Below are 23370 nucleotides of genomic sequence, written 5' to 3'. Positions count from 1 at the left end.
TTGAAAATAAGAATTTGTTCTTAACTGACTTGCCTAGTTAAAAAATGTTGTAATAGTATCTTTAATTTCAACGAGTGAATTGAACAACTCTATTAGAAGTGTACTGATGTAACGGCTTTCTTCGTTTGTAGAAGGAAGAGAGTCGGACCGAAATGCAGCGTGGTGGTTACTCATGTCTTTAATGAAGAAAAAAACGGAACGATACGTGAAATAACTAATAAATACAAAAACAACAAACGGAACGTGAAACCTAATACAGCCTATCTGGTGAACACTACACAGAGACAGGAACAATCACCCACGAAATACAAAGCGAAACCCAGGCTACCTAAATACGGTTCCCAATCAGAGACAACGAGAATCACCTGACTCTGATTGAGAAACGCCTCAGGCAGCCAAACCTATGCAACACCCCTACTCAGCCGTAATCCCAATAATACAAAAAACCCAATACGAACCACAACATATAAACCCATGTCACACCCTGGCCTGACCAAACATATAACGAAAACACAAAATACAATGACCAAGGCGTGACAACTGAACATTTTATTGTGTAACAAAACGACAGAAAGACATTATTTCAGAGACAATCTAATAAAAACATGTAATGACATTTAGAGAATTAATTAGCAAAACAAGATGTTCTATGAATAATACTTGAGGCCAGGCTTTAGGCAATATGTATTTTGTCCATAGACAATTGATACTTGTGTGTGTCTGTGGTTCTGTCCTCTGTGGTACTGCCCTCTGTCTGTGAGCTGAGGGATTGTGGCATCTTCACACTGAGGCAACAGATGATGGGCACCACTCTCCCAGCTACCTATGATGGGCACCACTCTCTCAGCTATTATTTGGTGCATCAATGTGGAAAGTTAATTTTGATGAGAAATATTGGTGAGCCAGGGAGAATGTGACTGTCTCAGGATTCACCCCTTCAGGCAAATATAACTCTTGTCTGAACTCTTGGCATCTGTAAGAGTAGGATCATTCCCCACCACCAAGCTTCTTCTCTGTTTTCCCACTGACTTTCAGCTTCCTGCCCACCTGCTTGACAGACATCCTCTGGGGAAAAGTCTTTAGTGTCCAGTGTCAGGGCAAAGACCTCTCCATCTTTATCCTGATTGTAGGAGACTGGTTGGATGGCCAAACAAACTTTCCTGTCATTGCCACAGTTCTCCACTGGCTGGCACACTGCAGGGAAGTGGTGATGTCACTCCAGCCAGCTTCTAAATCAGGTAGTTCAGTAACAAGCTGGATGGAGTCCACAGTCCTGAGATATTAGTGGTGCTGTACTTAAAGCAGGTCACCTTTTATTGGTTTCACTGATGAATGATTCACTTAACTTAAATATATTTATGACTTTTAAAAGTATTTTGAACCATATTGCTTTTCACATTTACAGCATTGATGGATCATTATCAATGCATATTCTGTAACATGCAATAGTATCAGCAAAGTGGAACAAAATTGGACCAAAGATCACAAGCTACGTTTTAAAGAGTTTTCACCACAGGCGTCACTGCAAGAAAGGTCCAAATGTAATTGAACACATTCTAAAATAATCCACGGAGAAATCATATTTTTTAGAAAGAAATTCAGATTGTACAGCGTTATTCATGTGTCAATTTTATGTTCCTAAAACATTGTTGAAAACTGAAAAAATGTTTGTCTGGCATTATGTTTATCATATATTTACGTATGTTTTTTAATAATTAAAAACAATATTTTCTAGTTGTGGAAACTATTCACTCACATTCAATGATCTAAAACAGGACACTTGCTCAAAAAGGTCTACATTGCAAATCCTGACAAGTCCACATGACATTTGTTTTCAGAAGTCAAGTTTATAAACATGTCATAAACATGTTAGAATCAGAACATTTTCAGGAGAGCTTTTTGAAAATTGTATTTATTGAAATGTTAATTGAAAAATTTCAGGCCAGTGAAGCCTTTTGGAAAGTTAACTTTTGATGAGAGATAATGGTCATTATGTTGATATCCATTGAAGAGATCATAACAACTCCAGAATTCTGTTTTTTTCATATTTTACTGATTCAATTAAAAAGCATATCATACTGATTGTTACAGGATATGAAACGTACATGCACACAGTCTCAAAACATAAAAAATATGTATTAGAAAATGTTTCATCCAGTGAAATGAAAATCAGTCCTCATGTGAAACGCTGTTCTCTTGTTTCTTCTGTGTGTCGGTGATGCTTCCCTCTGTCTTTGACAGGAATTGTGGGGTTTCCACAGCCAGGCTACAGTTGATGGGAACCACTCTCTCTGCCACCTCCTCCTCACCAGATAATGGATTCTTTGGTGCCTGAATGTGGAGCTTCCCATCATGTGCCAGGGAACAGGTGACTGTCTCAGGATTCACCCCTTCAGGCAGATATAACTCTTGTCTGAACTCTTGGCATCTGTAAGAGTAGGAGCCTTCCCCATCATCTAGCTTCTTCTCTGTTTTCCCACTGACTTTCAGCTTCCTGCCCACCTGCTTGACAGACAGCTCCTCTGGGGAAAAGTCTTTAGCGTCCAGTGTCAGGGCAAAGCTCTCTCCCTCTTTATCCAGCTTGTAGGAGACTGGTTGGATGGTCAAAGAGGATGGGACATTGTCCAACTCTTCAAAGATGTGCTGCTGGAGTTTTGCCATCAGATCCAGACTGCTCTTGACTTCTAGCAGGTTTCTCTGCAGTAGATCCCGCTGGCTGAGAAGAGGTCGGACCTCTGGCCATAGACTGCGCACAGGCCAGTAGAAGTCCATCAATGGGCTGAGGGAAGACTGGAATCCTCGGGAACACAGCATCTTCAGTCAATGTTGTGTGTTGAGTCTTGTGTGTTCAGTGTTGGATGTATTGGTTTCTGTCTCGGCAGAGGGAGTTTCACAGCTTTTATATGCTGCCACTTGGAGCTCCAGTGTCTTCAGGAACTTTCCTGTCATTGCCACAGTTCTCCACTGGGTGACACACTGCAGGGAAGTGGTGACGTCACTCCAGCCAGCTTCTAAATCAGGTAGTTCAGTAAACAAGCTGGATGGAGTCCACAGTCCTGAGATATTAGTGGTGCTGTACTTAAAGCAGGTCACCTTTTATTGGTTTCACTGATGAATGATTCACTTAACTTAAATATATTTATGACTTTTAAAAGTATTTTGAACCATATTGCTTTTCACATTTACAGCATTGATGTATCATTAGCAATGCATATTCTGTAACATGCAATAGTATCAGCAAAGTGGAACAAAATTGGACCAAAGATCACAAGCTACGTTTTAAAGAGTTTTCACCACAGGCGTCACTGCAAGAAAGGTCCAAATGTAATTGAACACATTCTAAAATAATCCACTGAGAAATCATATTTTTAATAAAATAAATGCCGATTGTACAGCGTTATGAAATTGGTCATGTGTCAATTTTATGTTATAATATTGTTGAAAGTTGAAAAGAAAATTGTCTGGCATTATGTTTATCATATATTTACGTATGTTTTTTAATAACTAAAAACAATATTTTCTAGTTGTGGAAACTATTCACTCACATTCAATGATCTAAAACAGGACACTTGCTCAAAAAGGTCTACATTGCAAATCCTGACAAGTCCACAGGACATTTGTTTTCAGAAGTCAGGTTTATAAACATGTCATAAACATGTTAGAATCAGAACATTTTCAGGAGAGCTTTTTGAAAATTGAATTTATTGAAAATGATTATTGAAAAATTTCAGGCCAGTGAGCCTTTTGGAAAGTTAACTTTTGATGAGAGATAATGGTCATTATGTTGATATCCATTGAAGAGATCATAACAACTGCAAAATTCTGATTTTTTAAAATATTTTATTGATTCAATTAAAAAGCATATCATATTGATTGTTACAAGATATGAAACATACATGCACACAGTCTCAAAACATAAAAAATATGTATTAGAAAATGTTTCATACAGTGAAATAAAAATCAGTCTTCATGTGAAACGCTGTTCTCTTGTTTCTTCTGTGTGTCGGTGATGCTTCCCTCTGTTTTTGTCAGGAATTGTGGGGTTTCCACATCCAGGCTACAGTTGATGGGAACCACTCTCTCTGCCACCTCCTCCTCACCAGATAATGGATTCTTTGGTGCCTGAATGTGGAGCTTCCCATCATGTGCCAGGGAACAGGTGACTGTCTCAGGATTCACCCCTTCAGGCAGATATAACTCTTGTCTGAACTCTTGGCATCTGTAAGAGTAGGAGCCTTCCCCATCATCTAGCTTCTTCTCTGTTTTCCCACTGACTTTCAGCTTCCTGCCCACCTGCTTGACAGACAGCTCCTCTGGGGAAAAGTCTTTAGCGTCCAGTGTCAGGGCAAAGCTCTCTCCCTCTTTATCCAGCTTGTAGGAGACTGGTTGGATGGTCAAAGAGGATGGGACATTGTCCAACTCTTCAAAGATGTGCTGCTGGAGTTTTGCCATCAGATCCAGACTGCTCTTGACTTCTAGCAGGTTTCTCTGCAGTAGATCCCGCTGGCTGAGAAGAGGTCGGACCTCTGGCCATAGACTGCGCACAGGCCAGTAGAAGTCCATCAATGGGCTGAGGGAAGACTGGAATCCTCGGGAACACAGCATCTTCAGTCAATGTTGAGTGTTGAGTCTTGTGTGTTCAGTGTTGGATGTATTGGTTTCTGTCTCGGCAGAGGGAGTTTCACAGCTTTTATATGCTGCCACTTGGAGCTCCAGTGTCTTCAGGAACTTTCCTGTCATTGCCACAGTTCTCCACTGGGTGACACACTGCAGGGAAGTGGTGACGTCACTCCAGCCAGCTTCTAAATCAGGTAGTTCAGTAACAAGCTGGATGGAGTCCACAGTCCTGAGATATTAGTGGTGCTGTACTTAAAGCAGGTCACCTTTTATTGGTTTCACTGATGAATGATTCACTTAACTTAAATATATTTATGACTTTTAAAAGTATTTTGAACCATATTGCTTTTCACATTTACAGCATTGATGGATCATTAGCTATGCATATTCTGTAACATGCAATAGTATCAGCAAAGTGGAACAAAATTGGACCAAAGATCACAAGCTACGTTTTAAAGAGTTTTCACCACAGGCGTCACTGCAAGAAAGGTCCAAATGTAATTGAACACATTCTAAAATAATCCACTGAGAAATCATATTTTGAATAAAATAAATGCCGATTGTACAGCGTTATGAAATTGGTCATGTGTCAATTTTATGTTATAATATTGTTGAAAGTTGAAAAGAAAATTGTCTGGCATTATGTTTATCATATATTTATGTATGTTTTTTAATAACTAAAAACAATATTTTCTAGTTGTGGAAACTATTCACTCACATTCAATGATCTAAAACAGGACACTTGCTCAAAAAGGTCTACATTGCAAATCCTGACAAGTCCACATGATATTTGTTTTCAGAAGTCAGGTTTATAAACATGTCATAAACATGTTAGAATCAGAACATTTTCAGGAGAGCTTTTTGAAAATTGAATTTATTGAAAATGATCATTGAAAAATTTCAGGCCAGTGAGCCTTTTGGAAAGTAAACTTTTGATGAGAGATAATGGTCATTATGTTGATATCCATTGAAGAGATCATAACAACTGCAAAATTCTGATTTTTAAAAATATTTTATTGATTCAATTAAAAAGCATATCATATTGATTGTTACAAGATATGAAACGTACATGCACACAGTCTCAAAACATAAAAAATATGTATTAGAAAATGTTTCATACAGTGAAATAAAAATCAGTCTTCATGTGAAACGCTGTTCTCTTGTTTCTTCTGTGTGTCGGTGATGCTTCCCTCTGTCTTTGTCAGGAATTGTGGGGTTTCCACATCCAGGCTACAGTTGATGGGAACCACTCTCTCTGCCACCTCCTCCTCACCAGATAATGGATTCTTTGGTGCCTGAATGTGGAGCTTCCCATCATGTGCCAGGGAACAGGTGACTGTCTCAGGATTCACCCCTTCAGGCAGATATAACTCTTGTCTGAACTCTTGGCATCTATAAGAGTAGGAGCCTTCCCCATCATCTAGCTTCTTCTCTGTTTTCCCACTGACTTTCAGCTTCCTGCCCACCTGCTTGACAGACAGCTCCTCTGGGGAAAAGTCTTTAGCGTCCAGTGTCAGGGCAAAGCTCTCTCCCTCTTTATCCAGCTTGTAGGAGACTGGTTGGATGGTCAAAGAGGATGGGACATTGTCCAACTCTTCAAAGATGTGCTGCTGGAGTTTTGCCATCAGATCCAGACTGCTCTTGACTTCTAGCAGGTTTCTCTGCAGTAGATCCCGCTGGCTGAGAAGAGGTCGGACCTCTGGCCATAGACTGCGCACAGGCCAGTAGAAGTCCATCAATGGGCTGAGGGAAGACTGGAATCCTCGGGAACACAGCATCTTCAGTCAATGTTGAGTGTTGAGTCTTGTGTGTTCAGTGTTGGATGTATTGGTTTCTGTCTCGGCAGAGGGAGTTTCACAGCTTTTATATGCTGCCACTTGGAGCTCCAGTGTCTTCAGGAACTTTCCTGTCATTGCCACAGTTCTCCACTGGGTGACACACTGCAGGGAAGTGGTGACGTCACTCCAGCCAGCTTCTAAATCAGGTAGTTCAGTAACAAGCTGGATGGAGTCCACAGTCCTGAGATATTAGTGGTGCTGTACTTAAAGCAGGTCACCTTTTATTGGTTTCACTGATGAATGATTCACTTAACTTAAATATATTTATGACTTTTAAAAGTATTTTGAACCATATTGCTTTTCACATTTACAGCATTGATGGATCATTAGCAATGCATATTCTGTAACATGCAATAGTATCAGCAAAGTCGAACAAAATTGGACCAAAGATCACAAGCTACGTTTTAAAGAGTTTTCACCACTGCAAGAAAGGTCCAAATGTAATTGAACACATTCTAAAATAATCCACAGAGAAATCATATTTTGAATAAAATATATGCCGATTGTACAGCGTTATGAAATTGGTCATGTGTCAATTTTATGTTATAATATTGTTGAAAGTTGAAAAGAAAATTGTCTGGCATTATGTTTATCATATATTTACGTATGTTTTTTAATAACTAAAAACAATATTTTCTAGTTGTGGAAACTATTCACTCACATTCAATGATCTAAAACAGGACACTTGCTCAAAAAGGTCTACATTGCAAATCCTGACAAGTCCACATGACATTTGTTTTCAGAAGTCAGGTTTATAAACATGTCATAAACATGTTAGAATCAGAACATTTTCAGGAGAGCTTTTTGAAAATTGAATTTATTGAAAATGATCATTGAAAAATTTCAGGCCAGTGAGCCTTTTGCAATGTTAACTTTTGATGAGAGATAATGGTCATTATGTTGATATCCATTGAAGAGATCATAACAACTGCAAAATTCAGATTTTTTAAATATTTTATTGATTCAATTAAAAAGCATATCATATTGATTGTTACAAGATATGAAACGTACATGCACACAGTCTCAAAACATAAAAAATGTGTATTAGAAAATGTTTCATACAGTGAAATAAAAATCAGTCTTCATGTGAAACACCTTTCTCTTGTTTCTTCTGTGTGTCGGTGATGCTTCCCTCTGTCTTTGACAGGAATTGTGGGGTTTCCACATCCAGGCTACAGTTGATGGGAACCACTCTCTCTGCCACCTCCTCCTCACCAGATAATGGATTCTTTGGTGCCTGAATGTGGAGCTTCCCATCATGTGCCAGGGAACAGGTGACTGTCTCAGGATTCACCCCTTCAGGCAGATATAACTCTTGTCTGAACTCTTGGCATCTGTAAGAGTAGGAGCCTTCCCCATCATCTAGCTTCTTCTCTGTTTTCCCACTGACTTTCAGCTTCCTGCCCACCTGCTTGACAGACAGCTCCTCTGGGGAAAAGTCTTTAGCGTCCAGTGTCAGGGCAAAGCTCTCTCCCTCTTTATCCAGCTTGTAGGAGACTGGTTGGATGGTCAAAGAGGATGGGACATTGTCCAACTCTTCAAAGATGTGCTGCTGGAGTTTTGCCATCAGATCCAGACTGCTCTTGACTTCTAGCAGGTTTCTCTGCAGTAGATCCCGCTGGCTGAGAAGAGGTCGGACCTCTGGCCATAGACTGCGCACAGGCCAGTAGAAGTCCATCAATGGGCTGAGGGAAGACTGGAATCCTCGGGAACACAGCATCTTCAGTCAATGTTGAGTGTTGAGTCTTGTGTGTTCAGTGTTGGATGTATTGGTTTCTGTCTCGGCAGAGGGAGTTTCACAGCTTTTATATGCTGCCACTTGGAGCTCCAGTGTCTTCAGGAACTTTCCTGTCATTGCCACAGTTCTCCACTGGGTGACACACTGCAGGGAAGTGGTGACGTCACTCCAGCCAGCTTCTAAATCAGGTAGTTCAGTAACAAGCTGGATGGAGTCCACAGTCCTGAGATATTAGTGGTGCTGTACTTAAAGCAGGTCACCTTTTATTGGTTTCACTGATGAATGATTCACTTAACTTAAATATATTTATGACTTTTAAAAGTATTTTGAACCATATTGCTTTTCACATTTACAGCATTGATGGATCATTAGCAATGCATATTCTGTAACATGCAATAGTATCAGCAAAGTCGAACAAAATTGGACCAAAGATCACAAGCTACGTTTTAAAGAGTTTTCACCACTGCAAGAAAGGTCCAAATGTAATTGAACACATTCTAAAATAATCCACAGAGAAATCATATTTTGAATAAAATATATGCCGATTGTACAGCTTATGAAATTGGTCATGTGTCAATTTTATGTTATAATATTGTTGAAAGTTGAAAAGAAAATTGTCTGGCATTATGTTTATCATATATTTACGTATGTTTTTTAATAACTAAAAACAATATTTTCTAGTTGTGGAAACTATTCACTCACATTCAATGATCTAAAACAGGACACTTGCTCAAAAAGGTCTACATTGCAAATCCTGACAAGTTCACATGACATTTGTTTTCAGAAGTCAGGTTTATAAACATGTCATAAACATGTTAGAATCAGAACATTTTCAGGAGAGCTTTTTGAAAATTGAATTTATTGAAAATGATCATTGAAAAATGTCAGGCCAGTGAGCCTTTTGGAATGTTATCTTTTGATGAGAGATAATGGTCATTATGTTGATATCCATTGAAGAGATCATAACAACTGCAAAATTCTGATTTTTTAAATATTTTATTGATTCAATTCAAAAGCATATCATATTGATTGTTACAAGATATGAAACGTACATGCACACAGTCTCAAAACATAAAAAATGTGTATTAGAAAATGTTTCATACAGTGAAATAAAAATCAGTCTTCATGTGAAACGCTGTTCTCTTGTTTCTTCTGTGTGTCGGTGATGCTTCCCTCTGTCTTTGACAGGAATTGTGGGGTTTCCACATCCAGGCTACAGTTGATGGGAACCACTCTCTCTGCCACCTCCTTCTCACCAGATAATGGATTCTTTGGTGCCTGAATGTGGAGCTTCCCATCATGTGCCAGGGAACAGGTGACTGTCTCAGGATTCACCCCTTCAGGCAGATATAACTCTTGTCTGAACTCTTGGCATCTGTAAGAGTAGGAGCCTTCCCCATCATCTAGCTTCTTCTCTGTTTTCCCACTGACTTTCAGCTTCCTGCCCACCTGCTTGACAGACAGCTCCTCTGGGGAAAAGTCTTTAGCGTCCAGTGTCAGGGCAAAGCTCTCTCCCTCTTTATCCAGCTTGTAGGAGACTGGTTGGATGGTCAAAGAGGATGGGACATTGTCCAACTCTTCAAAGATGTGCTGCTGGAGTTTTGCCATCAGATCCAGACTGCTCTTGACTTCTAGCAGGTTTCTCTGCAGTAGATCCCGCTGGCTGAGAAGAGGTCGGACCTCTGGCCATAGACTGCGCACAGGCCAGTAGAAGTCCATCAATGGGCTGAGGGAAGACTGGAATCCTCGGGAACACAGCATCTTCAGTCAATGTTGAGTGTTGAGTCTTGTGTGTTCAGTGTTGGATGTATTGGTTTCTGTCTCGGCAGAGGGAGTTTCACAGCTTTTATATGCTGCCACTTGGAGCTCCAGTGTCTTCAGGAACTTTCCTGTCATTGCCACAGTTCTCCACTGGGTGACACACTGCAGGGAAGTGGTGACGTCACTCCAGCCAGCTTCTAAATCAGGTAGTTCAGTAACAAGCTGGATGGAGTCCACAGTCCTGAGATATTAGTGGTGCTGTACTTAAAGCAGGTCACCTTTTATTGGTTTCACTGATGAATGATTCACTTAACTTAAATATATTTATGACTTTTAAAAGTATTTTGAACCATATTGCTTTTCACATTTACAGCATTGATGGATCATTAGCAATGCATATTCTGTAACATGCAATAGTATCAGCAAAGTGGAACAAAATTGGACCAAAGATCACAAGCTACGTTTTAAAGAGTTTTCACCACAGGCGTCACTGCAAGAAAGGTCCAAATGTAATTGAACACATTCTAAAATAATCCACGGAGAAATCATATTTTTTAGAAAGAAATTCAGATTGTACAGCGTTATTCATGTGTCGATTTTATGTTCCTAAAACATTGTTGAAAACTGAAAAAAAATGTGTCTGTCATTATGTTTATCATATATTTACGTATGTTTTTTAATAATTAAAAACAATATTTTCTAGTTGTGGAAACTATTCACTCATATTCAATGATCTAAAACAGGACACTTGCTCAAAAAGGTCTACATTGCAAATCCTGACAAGTCCACATGACATTTGTTTTCAGAAGTCAGGTTTATAAACATGTCATAAACATGTTAGAATCAGAACATTTTCAGGAGAGCTTTTTGAAAATTGAATTTATTGAAAATGTTAATTGAAAAATTTCAGGCCAGTGAAGCCTTTTGGAAAGTTAACTTTTGATGAGAGATAATGGTCATTATGTTGATATCCATTGAAGAGATCATAACAACTGCAAAATTCTGTTTTTTTTATTTTATTTTATTGATTAAATTAAAAAGCATATCATTTTGATTGTTACTTAACTTAAATATATTTATGACTTTTAAAAGTATTTTGAACCATATTGCTTTTGACATTTACAGCATTGATGGATCATTAGCAATGCATATTCTGTAACATGCAATAGTATCAGCAAAGTCGAACAAAATTGGACCAAAGATCACAAGCTACGTTTTAAAGAGTTTTCACCACAGGCGTGGTGAGGTGCAAGAAAGGTCCAAATGTAATTGAACACATTCTAAAATAATCCACTGAGAAATCATATTTTGAATAAAATAAATGCAGATTGTACAGTGTTATGAAATTGGTCATGTGTCAATTTCATGTTATAATATTGTTGAAAGTTGAAAAGAAAATTGTCTGGCATTATGTTTATCATATATTTACGTATGTTTTTTAATAACTAAAAACAATATTTTCTAGTTGTGGAAACTATTCACTCACATTCAATGATCTAAAACAGGACACTTGTTCAAAAAGGTCTACATTGCAAATCCTGACAAGTCCACATGACATTTGTTTTCAGAAGTCAGGTTTATAAACATGTCATAAACATGTTAGAATCAGAACATTTTCAGGAGAGCTTTTTGAAAATTGAATTTATTGAAAATGATCATTGAAAAATTTCAGGCCAGTGAGCCTTTTGGAAAGTAAACTTTTGATGAGAGATAATGGTCATTATGTTGATATCCATTGAAGAGATCATAACAACTGCAAAATTCTGTTTTTTTAAATATTTTATTGATTCAATTAAAAAGCATATCATACTGATTGTTACAAGATATGAAACATACATGCACACAGTCTCAAAACATAAAAAATATGTATTAGAAAATGTTTCATCCAGTGAAATAAAAATCAGTCCTCATGTGAAACGCCTTTCTCTTGTTTCTTCTGTGTGTCGGTGATGCTTCCCTCTGTCTTTGACAGGAATTGTGGGGTTTCCACAGCCAGGCTACAGTTGATGGGAACCACTCTCTCTGCCACCTCCTCCTCACCAGATAATGGATTCTTTGGTGCCTGAATGTGGAGCTTCCCATCATGTGCCAGGGAACAGGTGACTGTCTCAGGATTCACCCCTTCAGGCAGATATAACTCTTGTCTGAACTCTTGGCATCTGTAAGAGTAGGAGCCTTCCCCATCATCTAGCTTCTTCTCTGTTTTCCCACTGACTTTCAGCTTCCTGCCCACCTGCTTGACAGACAGCTCCTCTGGGGAAAAGTCTTTAGCGTCCAGTGTCAGGGCAAAGCTCTCTCCCTCTTTATCCAGCTTGTAGGAGACTGGTTGGATGGTCAAAGAGGATGGGACATTGTCCAACTCTTCAAAGATGTGCTGCTGGAGTTTTGCCATCAGATCCAGACTGCTCTTGACTTCTAGCAGGTTTCTCTGCAGTAGATCCCGCTGGCTGAGAAGAGGTCGGACCTCTGGCCATAGACTGCGCACAGGCCAGTAGAAGTCCATCAATGGACTGAGGGAAGACTGGAATCCTCGGGAACACAGCATCTTCAGTCAATGTTGAGTGTTGAGTCTTGTGTGTTCAGTGTTGGATGTATTGGTTTCTGTCTCGGCAGAGGGAGTTTCACAGCTTTTATATGCTGCCACTTGGAGCTCCAGTGTCTTCAGGAACTTTCCTGTCATTGCCACAGTTCTCCACTGGGTGACACACTGCAGGGAAGTGGTAACGTCACTCCAGCCAGCTTCTAAATCAGGTAGTTCAGTAACAAGCTGGATGGAGTCCACAGTCCTGAGATATTAGTGGTGCTGTACTTAAAGCAGGTCACCTTTTATTGGTTTCACTGATGAATGATTCACTTAACTTAAATATATTTATGACTTTTAAAAGTATTTTGAACCATATTGCTTTTCACATTTACAGCATTGATGGATCATTAGCAATGCATATTCTGTAACATGCAATAGTATCAGCAAAGTGGAACAAAATTGGACCAAAGATCACAAGTTACGTTTTAAAGAGTTTTCACCACAGGCGTCACTGCAAGAACGGTCCAAATGTAATTGAACACATTCTAAAATAATCCACGGAGAAATCATATTTTTTAGAAAGAAATTCAGATTGTACAGCGTTATTCATGTGTCGATTTTATGTTCCTAAAACATTGTTGAAAACTGAATTTTTTTTGTCTGGCATTATGTTTATCATATATTTACGTATGTTTTTTAATAATTAAAACAATATTTTCTAGTTGTGGAAACTATTCACTCACATTCAATGATCTAAAACAGGACACTTGCTCAAAAAGGTCTACATTGCAAATCCTGACAAGTCCACATGACATTTGTTTTCAGAAGTCAGGTTTATAAACATGTCATAAACATGTTAGAATCAGAACATTTTCAGGAGAGCTTTTTGAAAATTTAATTTATTGAAAATGTTAATTGAAAAATTTCAGGCCAGTGAAGCCTTTTGGAAAGTTAACTTTTAATGAGAGATAATGGTCATTATGTTGATATCCATTGAAGAGATCATAACAGCTGCATAATTCAGTTTTTTAAAATATTTTATTGATTAAATTAAAAAGCATATCATTTTGATTGTTACTTAACTTAAATATATTTATGACTTTTAAAAGTATTTTGAACCATATTGCTTTTCACATTTACAGCATTGATGGATCATTAGCAATGCATATTCTGTAACATGCAATAGTATCAGCAAAGTGGAACAAAATTGGACCAAAGATCACAAGCTACGTTTTAAAGAGTTTTCACCACAGGCGTCACTGCAAGAAAGGTCCAAATGTAATTGAACACATTCTAAAATAATCCACTGAGAAATCATATTTTGAATAAAATAAATGCCGATTGTACAGCGTTATGAAATTGGTCATGTGTCAATTTTATGTTATAATATTGTTGAAAGTTGAAAAGAAAATTGTCTGGCATTATGTTTATCATATATTTACGTATGTTTTTTAATAACGAAAAACAATATTTTCTAGTTGTGGAAACTATTCACTCACATTCAATGATCTAAAACAGGACACTTGCTCAAAAAGGTCTACATTGCAAATCCTGACAAGTCCACATGACATTTGTTTTCAGAAGTCAGGTTTATAAACATGTCATAAACATGTTAGAATCAGAACATTTTCAGGAGAGCTTTTTGAAAATTGAATTTATTGAAAATGATCATTGAAAAATTTCAGGCCAGTGAGCCTTTTGGAAAGTTAACTTTTGATGAGAGATAATGGTCATTATGTTGATATCCATTGAAGAGATCATAACAACTGCAAAATTCTGATTTTTTAAAATATTTTATTGATTCAATTAAAAAGCATATCATATTGATTGTTACAAGATATGAAACGTACATGCACACAGTCTCAAAACATAAAAAATATGTATTAGAAAATGTTTCATACAGTGAAATAAAAATCAGTCTTCATGTGAAACGCTGTTCTCTTGTTTCTTCTGTGTGTCGGTGATGCTTCCCTCTGTCTTTGTCAGGAATTGTGGGGTTTCCACATCCAGGCTACAGTTGATGGGAACCACTCTCTCTGCCACCTCCTCCTCACCAGATAATGGATTCTTTGGTGCCTGAATGTGGAGCTTCCCATCATGTGCCAGGGAACAGGTGACTGTCTCAGGATTCACCCCTTCAGGCAGATATAACTCTTGTCTGAACTCTTGGCATCTGTAAGAGTAGGAGCCTTCCCCATCATCTAGCTTCTTCTCTGTTTTCCCACTGACTTTCAGCTTCCTGCCCACCTGCTTGACAGACAGCTCCTCTGGGGAAAAGTCTTTAGCGTCCAGTGTCAGGGCAAAGCTCTCTCCCTCTTTATCCAGCTTGTAGGAGACTGGTTGGATGGTCAAAGAGGATGGGACATTGTCCAACTCTTCAAAGATGTGCTGCTGGAGTTTTGCCATCAGATCCAGACTGCTCTTGACTTCTAGCAGGTTTCTCTGCAGTAGATCCCGCTGGCTGAGAAGAGGTCGGACCTCTGGCCATAGACTGCGCACAGGCCAGTAGAAGTCCATCAATGGGCTGAGGGAAGACTGGAATCCTCGGGAACACAGCATCTTCAGTCAATGTTGAGTGTTGAGTCTTGTGTGTTCAGTGTTGGATGTATTGGTTTCTGTCTCGGCAGAGGGAGTTTCACAGCTTTTATATGCTGCCACTTGGAGCTCCAGTGTCTTCAGGAACTTTCCTGTCATTGCCACAGTTCTCCACTGGGTGACACACTGCAGGGAAGTGGTGACGTCACTCCAGCCAGCTTCTAAATCAGGTAGTTCAGTAACAAGCTGGATGGAGTCCACAGTCCTGAGATATTAGTGGTGCTGTACTTAAAGCAGGTCACCTTTTATTGGTTTCACTGATGAATGATTCACTTAACTTAAATATATTTATGACTTTTAAAAGTATTTTGAACCATATTGCTTTTCACATTTACAGCATTGATGGATCATTAGCAATGCATATTCTGTAACATGCAATAGTATCAGCAAAGTGGAACAAAATTGGACCAAAGATCACAAGCTACGTTTTAAAGAGTTTTCACCACAGGCGTCACTGCAAGAAAGGTCCAAATGTAATTGAACACATTCTAAAATAATCCACGGAGAAATCATATTTTTTAGAAAGAAATTCAGATTGTACAGCGTTATTCATGTGTCGATTTTATGTTCCTAAAACATTGTTGAAAACTGAAAAAAAATGTGTCTGTCATTATGTTTATCATATATTTACGTATGTTTTTTAATAATTAAAAACAATATTTTCTAGTTGTGGAAACTATTCACTCATATTCAATGATCTAAAACAGGACACTTGCTCAAAAAGGTCTACATTGCAAATCCTGACAAGTCCACATGACATTTGTTTTCAGAAGTCAGGTTTATAAACATGTCATAAACATGTTAGAATCAGAACATTTTCAGGAGAGCTTTTTGAAAATTGAATTTATTGAAAATGTTAATTGAAAAATTTCAGGCCAGTGAAGCCTTTTGGAAAGTTAACTTTTGATGAGAGATAATGGTCATTATGTTGATATCCATTGAAGAGATCATAACAACTGCAAAATTCTGTTTTTTTATTTTATTTTATTGATTAAATTAAAAAGCATATCATTTTGATTGTTACTTAACTTAAATATATTTATGACTTTTAAAAGTATTTTGAACCATATTGCTTTTGACATTTACAGCATTGATGGATCATTAGCAATGCATATTCTGTAACATGCAATAGTATCAGCAAAGTCGAACAAAATTGGACCAAAGATCACAAGCTACGTTTTAAAGAGTTTTCACCACAGGCGTGGTGAGGTGCAAGAAAGGTCCAAATGTAATTGAACACATTCTAAAATAATCCACTGAGAAATCATATTTTGAATAAAATAAATGCAGATTGTACAGTGTTATGAAATTGGTCATGTGTCAATTTCATGTTATAATATTGTTGAAAGTTGAAAAGAAAATTGTCTGGCATTATGTTTATCATATATTTACGTATGTTTTTTAATAACTAAAAACAATATTTTCTAGTTGTGGAAACTATTCACTCACATTCAATGATCTAAAACAGGACACTTGCTTCAAAAAGGTCTACATTGCAAATCCTGACAAGTCCACATGACATTTGTTTTCAGAAGTCAGGTTTATAAACATGTCATAAACATGTTAGAATCAGAACATTTTCAGGAGAGCTTTTTGAAAATTGAATTTATTGAAAATGATCATTGAAAAATTTCAGGCCAGTGAGCCTTTTGGAAAGTAAACTTTTGATGAGAGATAATGGTCATTATGTTGATATCCATTGAAGAGATCATAACAACTGCAAAATTCTGATTTTTTAAAATATTTTATTGATTCAATTAAAAAGCATATCATATTGATTGTTACAAGATATGAAACGTACATGCACACAGTCTCAAAACATAAAAAATATGTATTAGAAAATGTTTCATACAGTGAAATAAAAATCAGTCCTCATGTGAAACGCTGTTCTCTTGTTTCTTCTGTGTGTCGGTGATGCTTCCCTCTGTCTTTGTCAGGAATTGTGGGGTTTCCACATCCAGGCTACAGTTGATGGGAACCACTCTCTCTGCCACCTCCTCCTCACCAGATAATGGATTCTTTGGTGCCTGAATGTGGAGCTTCCCATCATGTGCCAGGGAACAGGTGACTGTCTCAGGATTCACCCCTTCAGGCAGATATAACTCTTGTCTGAACTCTTGGCATCTGTAAGAGTAGGAGCCTTCCCCATCATCTAGCTTCTTCTCTGTTTTCCCACTGACTTTCAGCTTCCTGCCCACCTGCTTGACAGACAGCTCCTCTGGGGAAAAGTCTTTAGCGTCCAGTGTCAGGGCAAAGCTCTCTCCCTCTTTATCCAGCTTGTAGGAGACTGGTTGGATGGTCAAAGAGGATGGGACATTGTCCAACTCTTCAAAGATGTGCTGCTGGAGTTTTGCCATCAGATCCAGACTGCTCTTGACTTCTAGCAGGTTTCTCTGCAGTAGATCCCGCTGGCTGAGAAGAGGTCGGACCTCTGGCCATAGACTGCGCACAGGCCAGTAGAAGTCCATCAATGGGCTGAGGGAAGACTGGAATCCTCGGGAACACAGCATCTTCAGTCAATGTTGAGTGTTGAGTCTTGTGTGTTCAGTGTTGGATGTATTGGTTTCTGTCTCGGCAGAGGGAGTTTCACAGCTTTTATATGCTGCCACTTGGAGCTCCAGTGTCTTCAGGACCTTTCCTGTCATTGCCACAGTTCTCCACTGGGTGACACACTGCAGGGAAGTGGTGACGTCACTCCAGCCAGCTTCTAAATCAGGTAGTTCAGTAACAAGCTGGATGGAGTCCACAGTCCTGAGATATTAGTGGTGCTGTACTTAAAGCAGGTCACCTTTTATTGGTTTCACTGATGAATGATTCACATAACTTAAATATATTTATGACTTTTAAAAGTATTTTGAACCATATTGCTTTTCACATTTACAGCGTTGATGGATCATTAGCTATGCATATTCTGTAACATGCAATAGTATCAGCAAAGTGGAACAAAATTGGACCAAAGATCACAAGCTACGTTTTAAAGAGTTTTCACCACAGGCGTCACTGCAAGAAAGGTCCAAATGTAATTGAACACATTCTAAAATAATCCACTGAGAAATCATATTTTGAATAAAATAAATGCCGATTGTACAGCGTTATGAAATTGGTCATGTGTCAATTTTATGTTATAATATTGTTGAAAGTTGAAAAGAAAATTGTCTGGCATTATGTTTATCATATATTTACGTATGTTTTTTAATAACTAAAAACAATATTTTCTAGTTGTGGAAACTATTCACTCACATTCAATGATCTAAAACAGGACACTTGCTCAAAAAGGTCTACATTGCAAATCCTGACAAGTCCACATGACATTTGTTTTCAGAAGTCAGGTTTATAAACATGTCATAAACATGTTAGAATCAGAACATTTTCAGGAGAGCTTTTTGAAAATTGAATTTATTGAAAATGATCATTGAAAAATTTCAGGCCAGTGAGCCTTTTGGAAAGTAAACTTTTGATGAGAGATAATGGTCATTATGTTGATATCCATTGAAGAGATCATAACAACTGCAAAATTCTGATTTTTTAAAATATTTTATTGATTCAATTAAAAAGCATATCATATTGATTGTTACAAGATATGAAACGTACATGCACACAGTCTCAAAACATAAAAAATATGTATTAGAAAATGTTTCATACAGTGAAATAAAAATCAGTCTTCATGTGAAACGCTGTTCTCTTGTTTCTTCTGTGTGTCGGTGATGCTTCCCTCTGTCTTTGTCAGGAATTGTGGGGTTTCCACATCCAGGCTACAGTTGATGGGAACCACTCTCTCTGCCACCTCCTCCTCACCAGATAATGGATTCTTTGGTGCCTGAATGTGGAGCTTCCCATCATGTGCCAGGGAACAGGTGACTGTCTCAGGATTCACCCCTTCAGGCAGATATAACTCTTGTCTGAACTCTTGGCATCTGTAAGAGTAGGAGCCTTCCCCATCATCTAGCTTCTTCTCTGTTTTCCCACTGACTTTCAGCTTCCTGCCCACCTGCTTGACAGACAGCTCCTCTGGGGAAAAGTCTTTAGCGTCCAGTGTCAGGGCAAAGCTCTCTCCCTCTTTATCCAGCTTGTAGGAGACTGGTTGGATGGTCAAAGAGGATGGGACATTGTCCAACTCTTCAAAGATGTGCTGCTGGAGTTTTGCCATCAGATCCAGACTGCTCTTGACTTCTAGCAGGTTTCTCTGCAGTAGATCCCGCTGGCTGAGAAGAGGTCGGACCTCTGGCCATAGACTGCGCACAGGCCAGTAGAAGTCCATCAATGGGCTGAGGGAAGACTGGAATCCTCGGGAACACAGCATCTTCAGTCAATGTTGAGTGTTGAGTCTTGTGTGTTCAGTGTTGGATGTATTGGTTTCTGTCTCGGCAGAGGGAGTTTCACAGCTTTTATATGCTGCCACTTGGAGCTCCAGTGTCTTCAGGAACTTTCCTGTCATTGCCACAGTTCTCCACTGGGTGACACACTGCAGGGAAGTGGTGACGTCACTCCAGCCAGCTTCTGAATCAGGTAGTTCAGTAAACAAGCTGGATGGAGTCCACAGTCCTGAGATATTAGTGGTGCTGTACTTAAAGCAGGTCACCTTTTATTGGTTTCACTGATGAATGATTCACTTAACTTAAATATATTTATGACTTTTAAAAGTATTTTGAACCATATTGCTTTTCACATTTACAGCATTGATGGATCATTAGCAATGCATATTCTGTAACATGCAATAGTATCAGCAAAGTGGAACAAAATTGGACCAAAGATCACAAGCTACGTTTTAAAGAGTTTTCACCACAGGCGTCACTGCAAGAAAGGTCCAAATGTAATTGAACACATTCTAAAATAATCCACTGAGAAATCATATTTTGAATAAAATAAATGCCGATTGTACAGCGTTATGAAATTGGTCATGTGTCAATTTTATGTTATAATATTGTTGAAAGTTGAAAAGAAAATTGTCTGGCATTATGTTTATCATATATTTACGTATGTTTTTTAATAACTAAAAACAATATTTTCTAGTTGTGGAAACTATTCACTCACATTCAATGATCTAAAACAGGACACTTGCTCAAAAAGGTCTACATTGCAAATCCTGACAAGTCCACAGGACATTTGTTTTCAGAAGTCAGGTTTATAAACATGTCATAAACATGTTAGAATCAGAACATTTTCAGGAGAGCTTTTTGAAAATTGAATTTATTGAAAATGATCATTGAAAAATTTCAGGCCAGTGAGCCTTTTGGAAAGTAAACTTTTGATGAGAGATAATGGTCATTATGTTGATATCCATTGAAGAGATCATAACAACTGCAAAATTCTGATTTTTAAAAATATTTTATTGATTCAATTAAAAAGCATATCATATTGATTGTTACAAGATATGAAACGTACATGCACACAGTCTCAAAACATAAAAAATATGTATTAGAAAATGTTTCATACAGTGAAATAAAAATCAGTCTTCATGTGAAACGCTGTTCTCTTGTTTCTTCTGTGTGTCGGTGATGCTTCCCTCTGTCTTTGTCAGGAATTGTGGGGTTTCCACATCCAGGCTACAGTTGATGGGAACCACTCTCTCTGCCACCTCCTCCTCACCAGATAATGGATTCTTTGGTGCCTGAATGTGGAGCTTCCCATCATGTGCCAGGGAACAGGTGACTGTCTCAGGATTCACCCCTTCAGGCAGATATAACTCTTGTCTGAACTCTTGGCATCTGTAAGAGTAGGAGCCTTCCCCATCATCTAGCTTCTTCTCTGTTTTCCCACTGACTTTCAGCTTCCTGCCCACCTGCTTGACAGACAGCTCCTCTGGGGAAAAGTCTTTAGCGTCCAGTGTCAGGGCAAAGCTCTCTCCCTCTTTATCCAGCTTGTATGAGACTGGTTGGATGGTCAAAGAGGATGGGACATTGTCCAACTCTTCAAAGATGTGCTGCTGGAGTTTTGCCATCAGATCCAGACTGCTCTTGACTTCTAGCAGGTTTCTCTGCAGTAGATCCCGCTGGCTGAGAAGAGGTCGGACCTCTGGCCATAGACTGCGCACAGGCCAGTAGAAGTCCATCAATGGGCTGAGGGAAGACTGGAATCCTCGGGAACACAGCATCTTCAGTCAATGTTGAGTGTTGAGTCTTGTGTGTTCAGTGTTGGATGTATTGGTTTCTGTCTCGGCAGAGGGAGTTTCACAGCTTTTATATGCTGCCACTTGGAGCTCCAGTGTCTTCAGGACCTTTCCTGTCATTGCCACAGTTCTCCACTGGGTGACACACTGCAGGGAAGTGGTGACGTCACTCCAGCCAGCTTCTAAATCAGGTAGTTCAGTAACAAGCTGGATGGAGTCCACAGTCCTGAGATATTAGTGGTGCTGTACTTAAAGCAGGTCACCTTTTATTGGTTTCACTGATGAATGATTCACATAACTTAAATATATTTATGACTTTTAAAAGTATTTTGAACCATATTGCTTTTCACATTTACAGCGTTGATGGATCATTAGCTATGCATATTCTGTAACATGCAATAGTATCAGCAAAGTGGAACAAAATTGGACCAAAGATCACAAGCTACGTTTTAAAGAGTTTTCACCACAGGCGTCACTGCAAGAAAGGTCCAAATGTAATTGAACACATTCTAAAATAATCCACTGAGAAATCATATTTTGAATAAAATAAATGCCGATTGTACAGCGTTATGAAATTGGTCATGTGTCAATTTTATGTTATAATATTGTTGAAAGTTGAAAAGAAAATTGTCTGGCATTATGTTTATCATATATTTACGTATGTTTTTTAATAACTAAAAACAATATTTTCTAGTTGTGGAAACTATTCACTCACATTCAATGATCTAAAACAGGACACTGCTCAAAAAGGTCTACATTGCAAATCCTGACAAGTCCACATGACATTTGTTTTCAGAAGTCAGGTTTATAAACATGTCATAAACATGTTAGAATCAGAACATTTTCAGGAGAGCTTTTTGAAAATTGAATTTATTGAAAATGATCATTGAAAAATTTCAGGCCAGTGAGCCTTTTGGAAAGTTAACTTTTGATGAGAGATAATGGTCATTATGTTGATATCCATTGAAGAGATCATAACAACTGCAAAATTCTGATTTTTTAAAATATTTTATTGATTCAATTAAAAAGCATATCATATTGATTGTTACAAGATATGAAACGTACATGCACACAGTCTCAAAACATAAAAAATATGTATTAGAAAATGTTTCATACAGTGAAATAAAAATCAGTCTTCATGTGAAACGCTGTTCTCTTGTTTCTTCTGTGTGTCGGTGATGCTTCCCTCTGTCTTTGTCAGGAATTGTGGGGTTTCCACATCCAGGCTACAGTTGATGGGAACCACTCTCTCTGCCACCTCCTCCTCACCAGATAATGGATTCTTTGGTGCCTGAATGTGGAGCTTCCCATCATGTGCCAGGGAACAGGTGACTGTCTCAGGATTCACCCCTTCAGGCAGATATAACTCTTGTCTGAACTCTTGGCATCTATAAGAGTAGGAGCCTTCCCCATCATCTAGCTTCTTCTCTGTTTTCCCACTGACTTTCAGCTTCCTGCCCACCTGCTTGACAGACAGCTCCTCTGGGGAAAAGTCTTTAGCGTCCAGTGTCAGGGCAAAGCTCGCTCCCTCTTTATCCAGCTTGTAGGAGACTGGTTGGATGGTCAAAGAGGATGGGACATTGTCCAACTCTTCAAAGATGTGCTGCTGGAGTTTTGCCATCAGATCCAGACTGCTCTTGACTTCTAGCAGGTTTCTCTGCAGTAGATCCCGCTGGCTGAGAAGAGGTCGGACCTCTGGCCATAGACTGCGCACAGGCCAGTAGAAGTCCATCAATGGGCTGAGGGAAGACTGGAATCCTCGGGAACACAGCATCTTCAGTCAATGTTGAGTGTTGAGTCTTGTGTGTTCAGTGTTGGATGTATTGGTTTCTGTCTCGGCAGAGGGAGTTTCACAGCTTTTATATGCTGCCACTTGGAGCTCCAGTGTCTTCAGGAACTTTCCTGTCATTGCCACAGTTCTCCACTGGGTGACACACTGCAGGGAAGTGGTGACGTCACTCCAGCCAGCTTCTAAATCAGGTAGTTCAGTAACAAGCTGGATGGAGTCCACAGTCCTGAGATATTAGTGGTGCTGTACTTAAAGCAGGTCACCTTTTATTGGTTTCACTGATGAATGATTCACTTAACTTAAATATATTTATGACTTTTAAAAGTATTTTGAACCATATTGCTTTTCACATTTACAGCATTGATGGATCATTAGCAATGCATATTCTGTAACATGCAATAG

At 38.6% G+C, this 23370-nt stretch overlaps 11 protein-coding genes across 11 annotated transcripts; all 11 read right to left on the bottom strand.

Annotated features, from left to right (window-relative positions):
• Nucleotides 1–2085: 2085 nt before the first annotated feature.
• Nucleotides 2086–2846, bottom strand: LOC109868188 (heat shock protein 30-like). The gene has a single exon (XM_031802961.1). The coding sequence runs from the start codon at nucleotides 2812–2814 to the stop codon at nucleotides 2170–2172; it is 645 nt and encodes a 214-aa protein (XP_031658821.1). The 5' UTR covers nucleotides 2815–2846; the 3' UTR covers nucleotides 2086–2169.
• A 1035-nt stretch (nucleotides 2847–3881) lies between these two features.
• Nucleotides 3882–4685, bottom strand: LOC116356599 (heat shock protein 30). The gene has a single exon (XM_031802965.1). It carries the CDS (start codon nucleotides 4603–4605, stop codon nucleotides 3961–3963), a length of 645 nt encoding a protein of 214 aa, XP_031658825.1. The 5' UTR covers nucleotides 4606–4685; the 3' UTR covers nucleotides 3882–3960.
• A 928-nt stretch (nucleotides 4686–5613) lies between these two features.
• LOC116356595 (heat shock protein 30) lies at nucleotides 5614–6476 on the bottom strand. The gene has a single exon (XM_031802953.1). The coding sequence runs from the start codon at nucleotides 6393–6395 to the stop codon at nucleotides 5751–5753; it is 645 nt and encodes a 214-aa protein (XP_031658813.1). The 5' UTR covers nucleotides 6396–6476; the 3' UTR covers nucleotides 5614–5750.
• Nucleotides 6477–7395: 919 nt separating this feature from the next.
• LOC116356596 (heat shock protein 30-like) lies at nucleotides 7396–8255 on the bottom strand. Its single transcript, XM_031802954.1, has one exon. The coding sequence runs from the start codon at nucleotides 8173–8175 to the stop codon at nucleotides 7531–7533; it is 645 nt and encodes a 214-aa protein (XP_031658814.1). The 5' UTR covers nucleotides 8176–8255; the 3' UTR covers nucleotides 7396–7530.
• Nucleotides 8256–9170: 915 nt separating this feature from the next.
• Nucleotides 9171–10035, bottom strand: LOC116356597 (heat shock protein 30-like). The gene has a single exon (XM_031802956.1). The coding sequence runs from the start codon at nucleotides 9952–9954 to the stop codon at nucleotides 9310–9312; it is 645 nt and encodes a 214-aa protein (XP_031658816.1). The 5' UTR covers nucleotides 9955–10035; the 3' UTR covers nucleotides 9171–9309.
• Nucleotides 10036–11766: 1731 nt separating this feature from the next.
• LOC116356603 (heat shock protein 30-like) lies at nucleotides 11767–12531 on the bottom strand. Its single transcript, XM_031802975.1, has one exon. The coding sequence runs from the start codon at nucleotides 12497–12499 to the stop codon at nucleotides 11855–11857; it is 645 nt and encodes a 214-aa protein (XP_031658835.1). The 5' UTR covers nucleotides 12500–12531; the 3' UTR covers nucleotides 11767–11854.
• A 1721-nt stretch (nucleotides 12532–14252) lies between these two features.
• LOC116356532 (heat shock protein 30) lies at nucleotides 14253–15116 on the bottom strand. The gene has a single exon (XM_031802249.1). The coding sequence runs from the start codon at nucleotides 15035–15037 to the stop codon at nucleotides 14393–14395; it is 645 nt and encodes a 214-aa protein (XP_031658109.1). The 5' UTR covers nucleotides 15038–15116; the 3' UTR covers nucleotides 14253–14392.
• A 1682-nt stretch (nucleotides 15117–16798) lies between these two features.
• On the bottom strand, nucleotides 16799–17662 carry LOC116356594 (heat shock protein 30). Its single transcript, XM_031802945.1, has one exon. The coding sequence runs from the start codon at nucleotides 17581–17583 to the stop codon at nucleotides 16939–16941; it is 645 nt and encodes a 214-aa protein (XP_031658805.1). The 5' UTR covers nucleotides 17584–17662; the 3' UTR covers nucleotides 16799–16938.
• A 926-nt stretch (nucleotides 17663–18588) lies between these two features.
• LOC116356593 (heat shock protein 30) lies at nucleotides 18589–19450 on the bottom strand. The gene has a single exon (XM_031802943.1). It carries the CDS (start codon nucleotides 19371–19373, stop codon nucleotides 18729–18731), a length of 645 nt encoding a protein of 214 aa, XP_031658803.1. The 5' UTR covers nucleotides 19374–19450; the 3' UTR covers nucleotides 18589–18728.
• A 932-nt stretch (nucleotides 19451–20382) lies between these two features.
• Nucleotides 20383–21245, bottom strand: LOC116356601 (heat shock protein 30). The gene has a single exon (XM_031802967.1). The coding sequence runs from the start codon at nucleotides 21162–21164 to the stop codon at nucleotides 20520–20522; it is 645 nt and encodes a 214-aa protein (XP_031658827.1). The 5' UTR covers nucleotides 21165–21245; the 3' UTR covers nucleotides 20383–20519.
• A 923-nt stretch (nucleotides 21246–22168) lies between these two features.
• On the bottom strand, nucleotides 22169–23035 carry LOC116356598 (heat shock protein 30-like). The gene has a single exon (XM_031802962.1). It carries the CDS (start codon nucleotides 22951–22953, stop codon nucleotides 22309–22311), a length of 645 nt encoding a protein of 214 aa, XP_031658822.1. The 5' UTR covers nucleotides 22954–23035; the 3' UTR covers nucleotides 22169–22308.
• Between the last annotated feature and the right edge of the window lie 335 nt (nucleotides 23036–23370).

This window comes from Oncorhynchus kisutch, linkage group LG23 (assembly GCF_002021735.2).
Source record: "Oncorhynchus kisutch isolate 150728-3 linkage group LG23, Okis_V2, whole genome shotgun sequence".
Taxonomy (NCBI): domain Eukaryota; kingdom Metazoa; phylum Chordata; class Actinopteri; order Salmoniformes; family Salmonidae; genus Oncorhynchus; species Oncorhynchus kisutch.
Note: the sequence above shows the minus strand (reverse complement) of the source record. Positions and strands in the feature narration are given on the sequence as shown.

What these genes read in the sequence shown, in the direction of transcription:
- LOC116356532 (XM_031802249.1), bottom strand. Translation starts at nt 15,037, where the DNA reads ATGCTGTGTTCCCGAGGATTCCAGTCTTCCCTCAGCCCATTGATGGAC.
- LOC116356595 (XM_031802953.1), bottom strand. Translation starts at nt 6,395, where the DNA reads ATGCTGTGTTCCCGAGGATTCCAGTCTTCCCTCAGCCCATTGATGGAC.
- LOC116356597 (XM_031802956.1), bottom strand. Translation starts at nt 9,954, where the DNA reads ATGCTGTGTTCCCGAGGATTCCAGTCTTCCCTCAGCCCATTGATGGAC.
- LOC116356603 (XM_031802975.1), bottom strand. Translation starts at nt 12,499, where the DNA reads ATGCTGTGTTCCCGAGGATTCCAGTCTTCCCTCAGTCCATTGATGGAC.
- LOC116356598 (XM_031802962.1), bottom strand. Translation starts at nt 22,953, where the DNA reads ATGCTGTGTTCCCGAGGATTCCAGTCTTCCCTCAGCCCATTGATGGAC.
- LOC116356599 (XM_031802965.1), bottom strand. Translation starts at nt 4,605, where the DNA reads ATGCTGTGTTCCCGAGGATTCCAGTCTTCCCTCAGCCCATTGATGGAC.
- LOC116356593 (XM_031802943.1), bottom strand. Translation starts at nt 19,373, where the DNA reads ATGCTGTGTTCCCGAGGATTCCAGTCTTCCCTCAGCCCATTGATGGAC.
- LOC116356596 (XM_031802954.1), bottom strand. Translation starts at nt 8,175, where the DNA reads ATGCTGTGTTCCCGAGGATTCCAGTCTTCCCTCAGCCCATTGATGGAC.
- LOC109868188 (XM_031802961.1), bottom strand. Translation starts at nt 2,814, where the DNA reads ATGCTGTGTTCCCGAGGATTCCAGTCTTCCCTCAGCCCATTGATGGAC.
- LOC116356594 (XM_031802945.1), bottom strand. Translation starts at nt 17,583, where the DNA reads ATGCTGTGTTCCCGAGGATTCCAGTCTTCCCTCAGCCCATTGATGGAC.
- LOC116356601 (XM_031802967.1), bottom strand. Translation starts at nt 21,164, where the DNA reads ATGCTGTGTTCCCGAGGATTCCAGTCTTCCCTCAGCCCATTGATGGAC.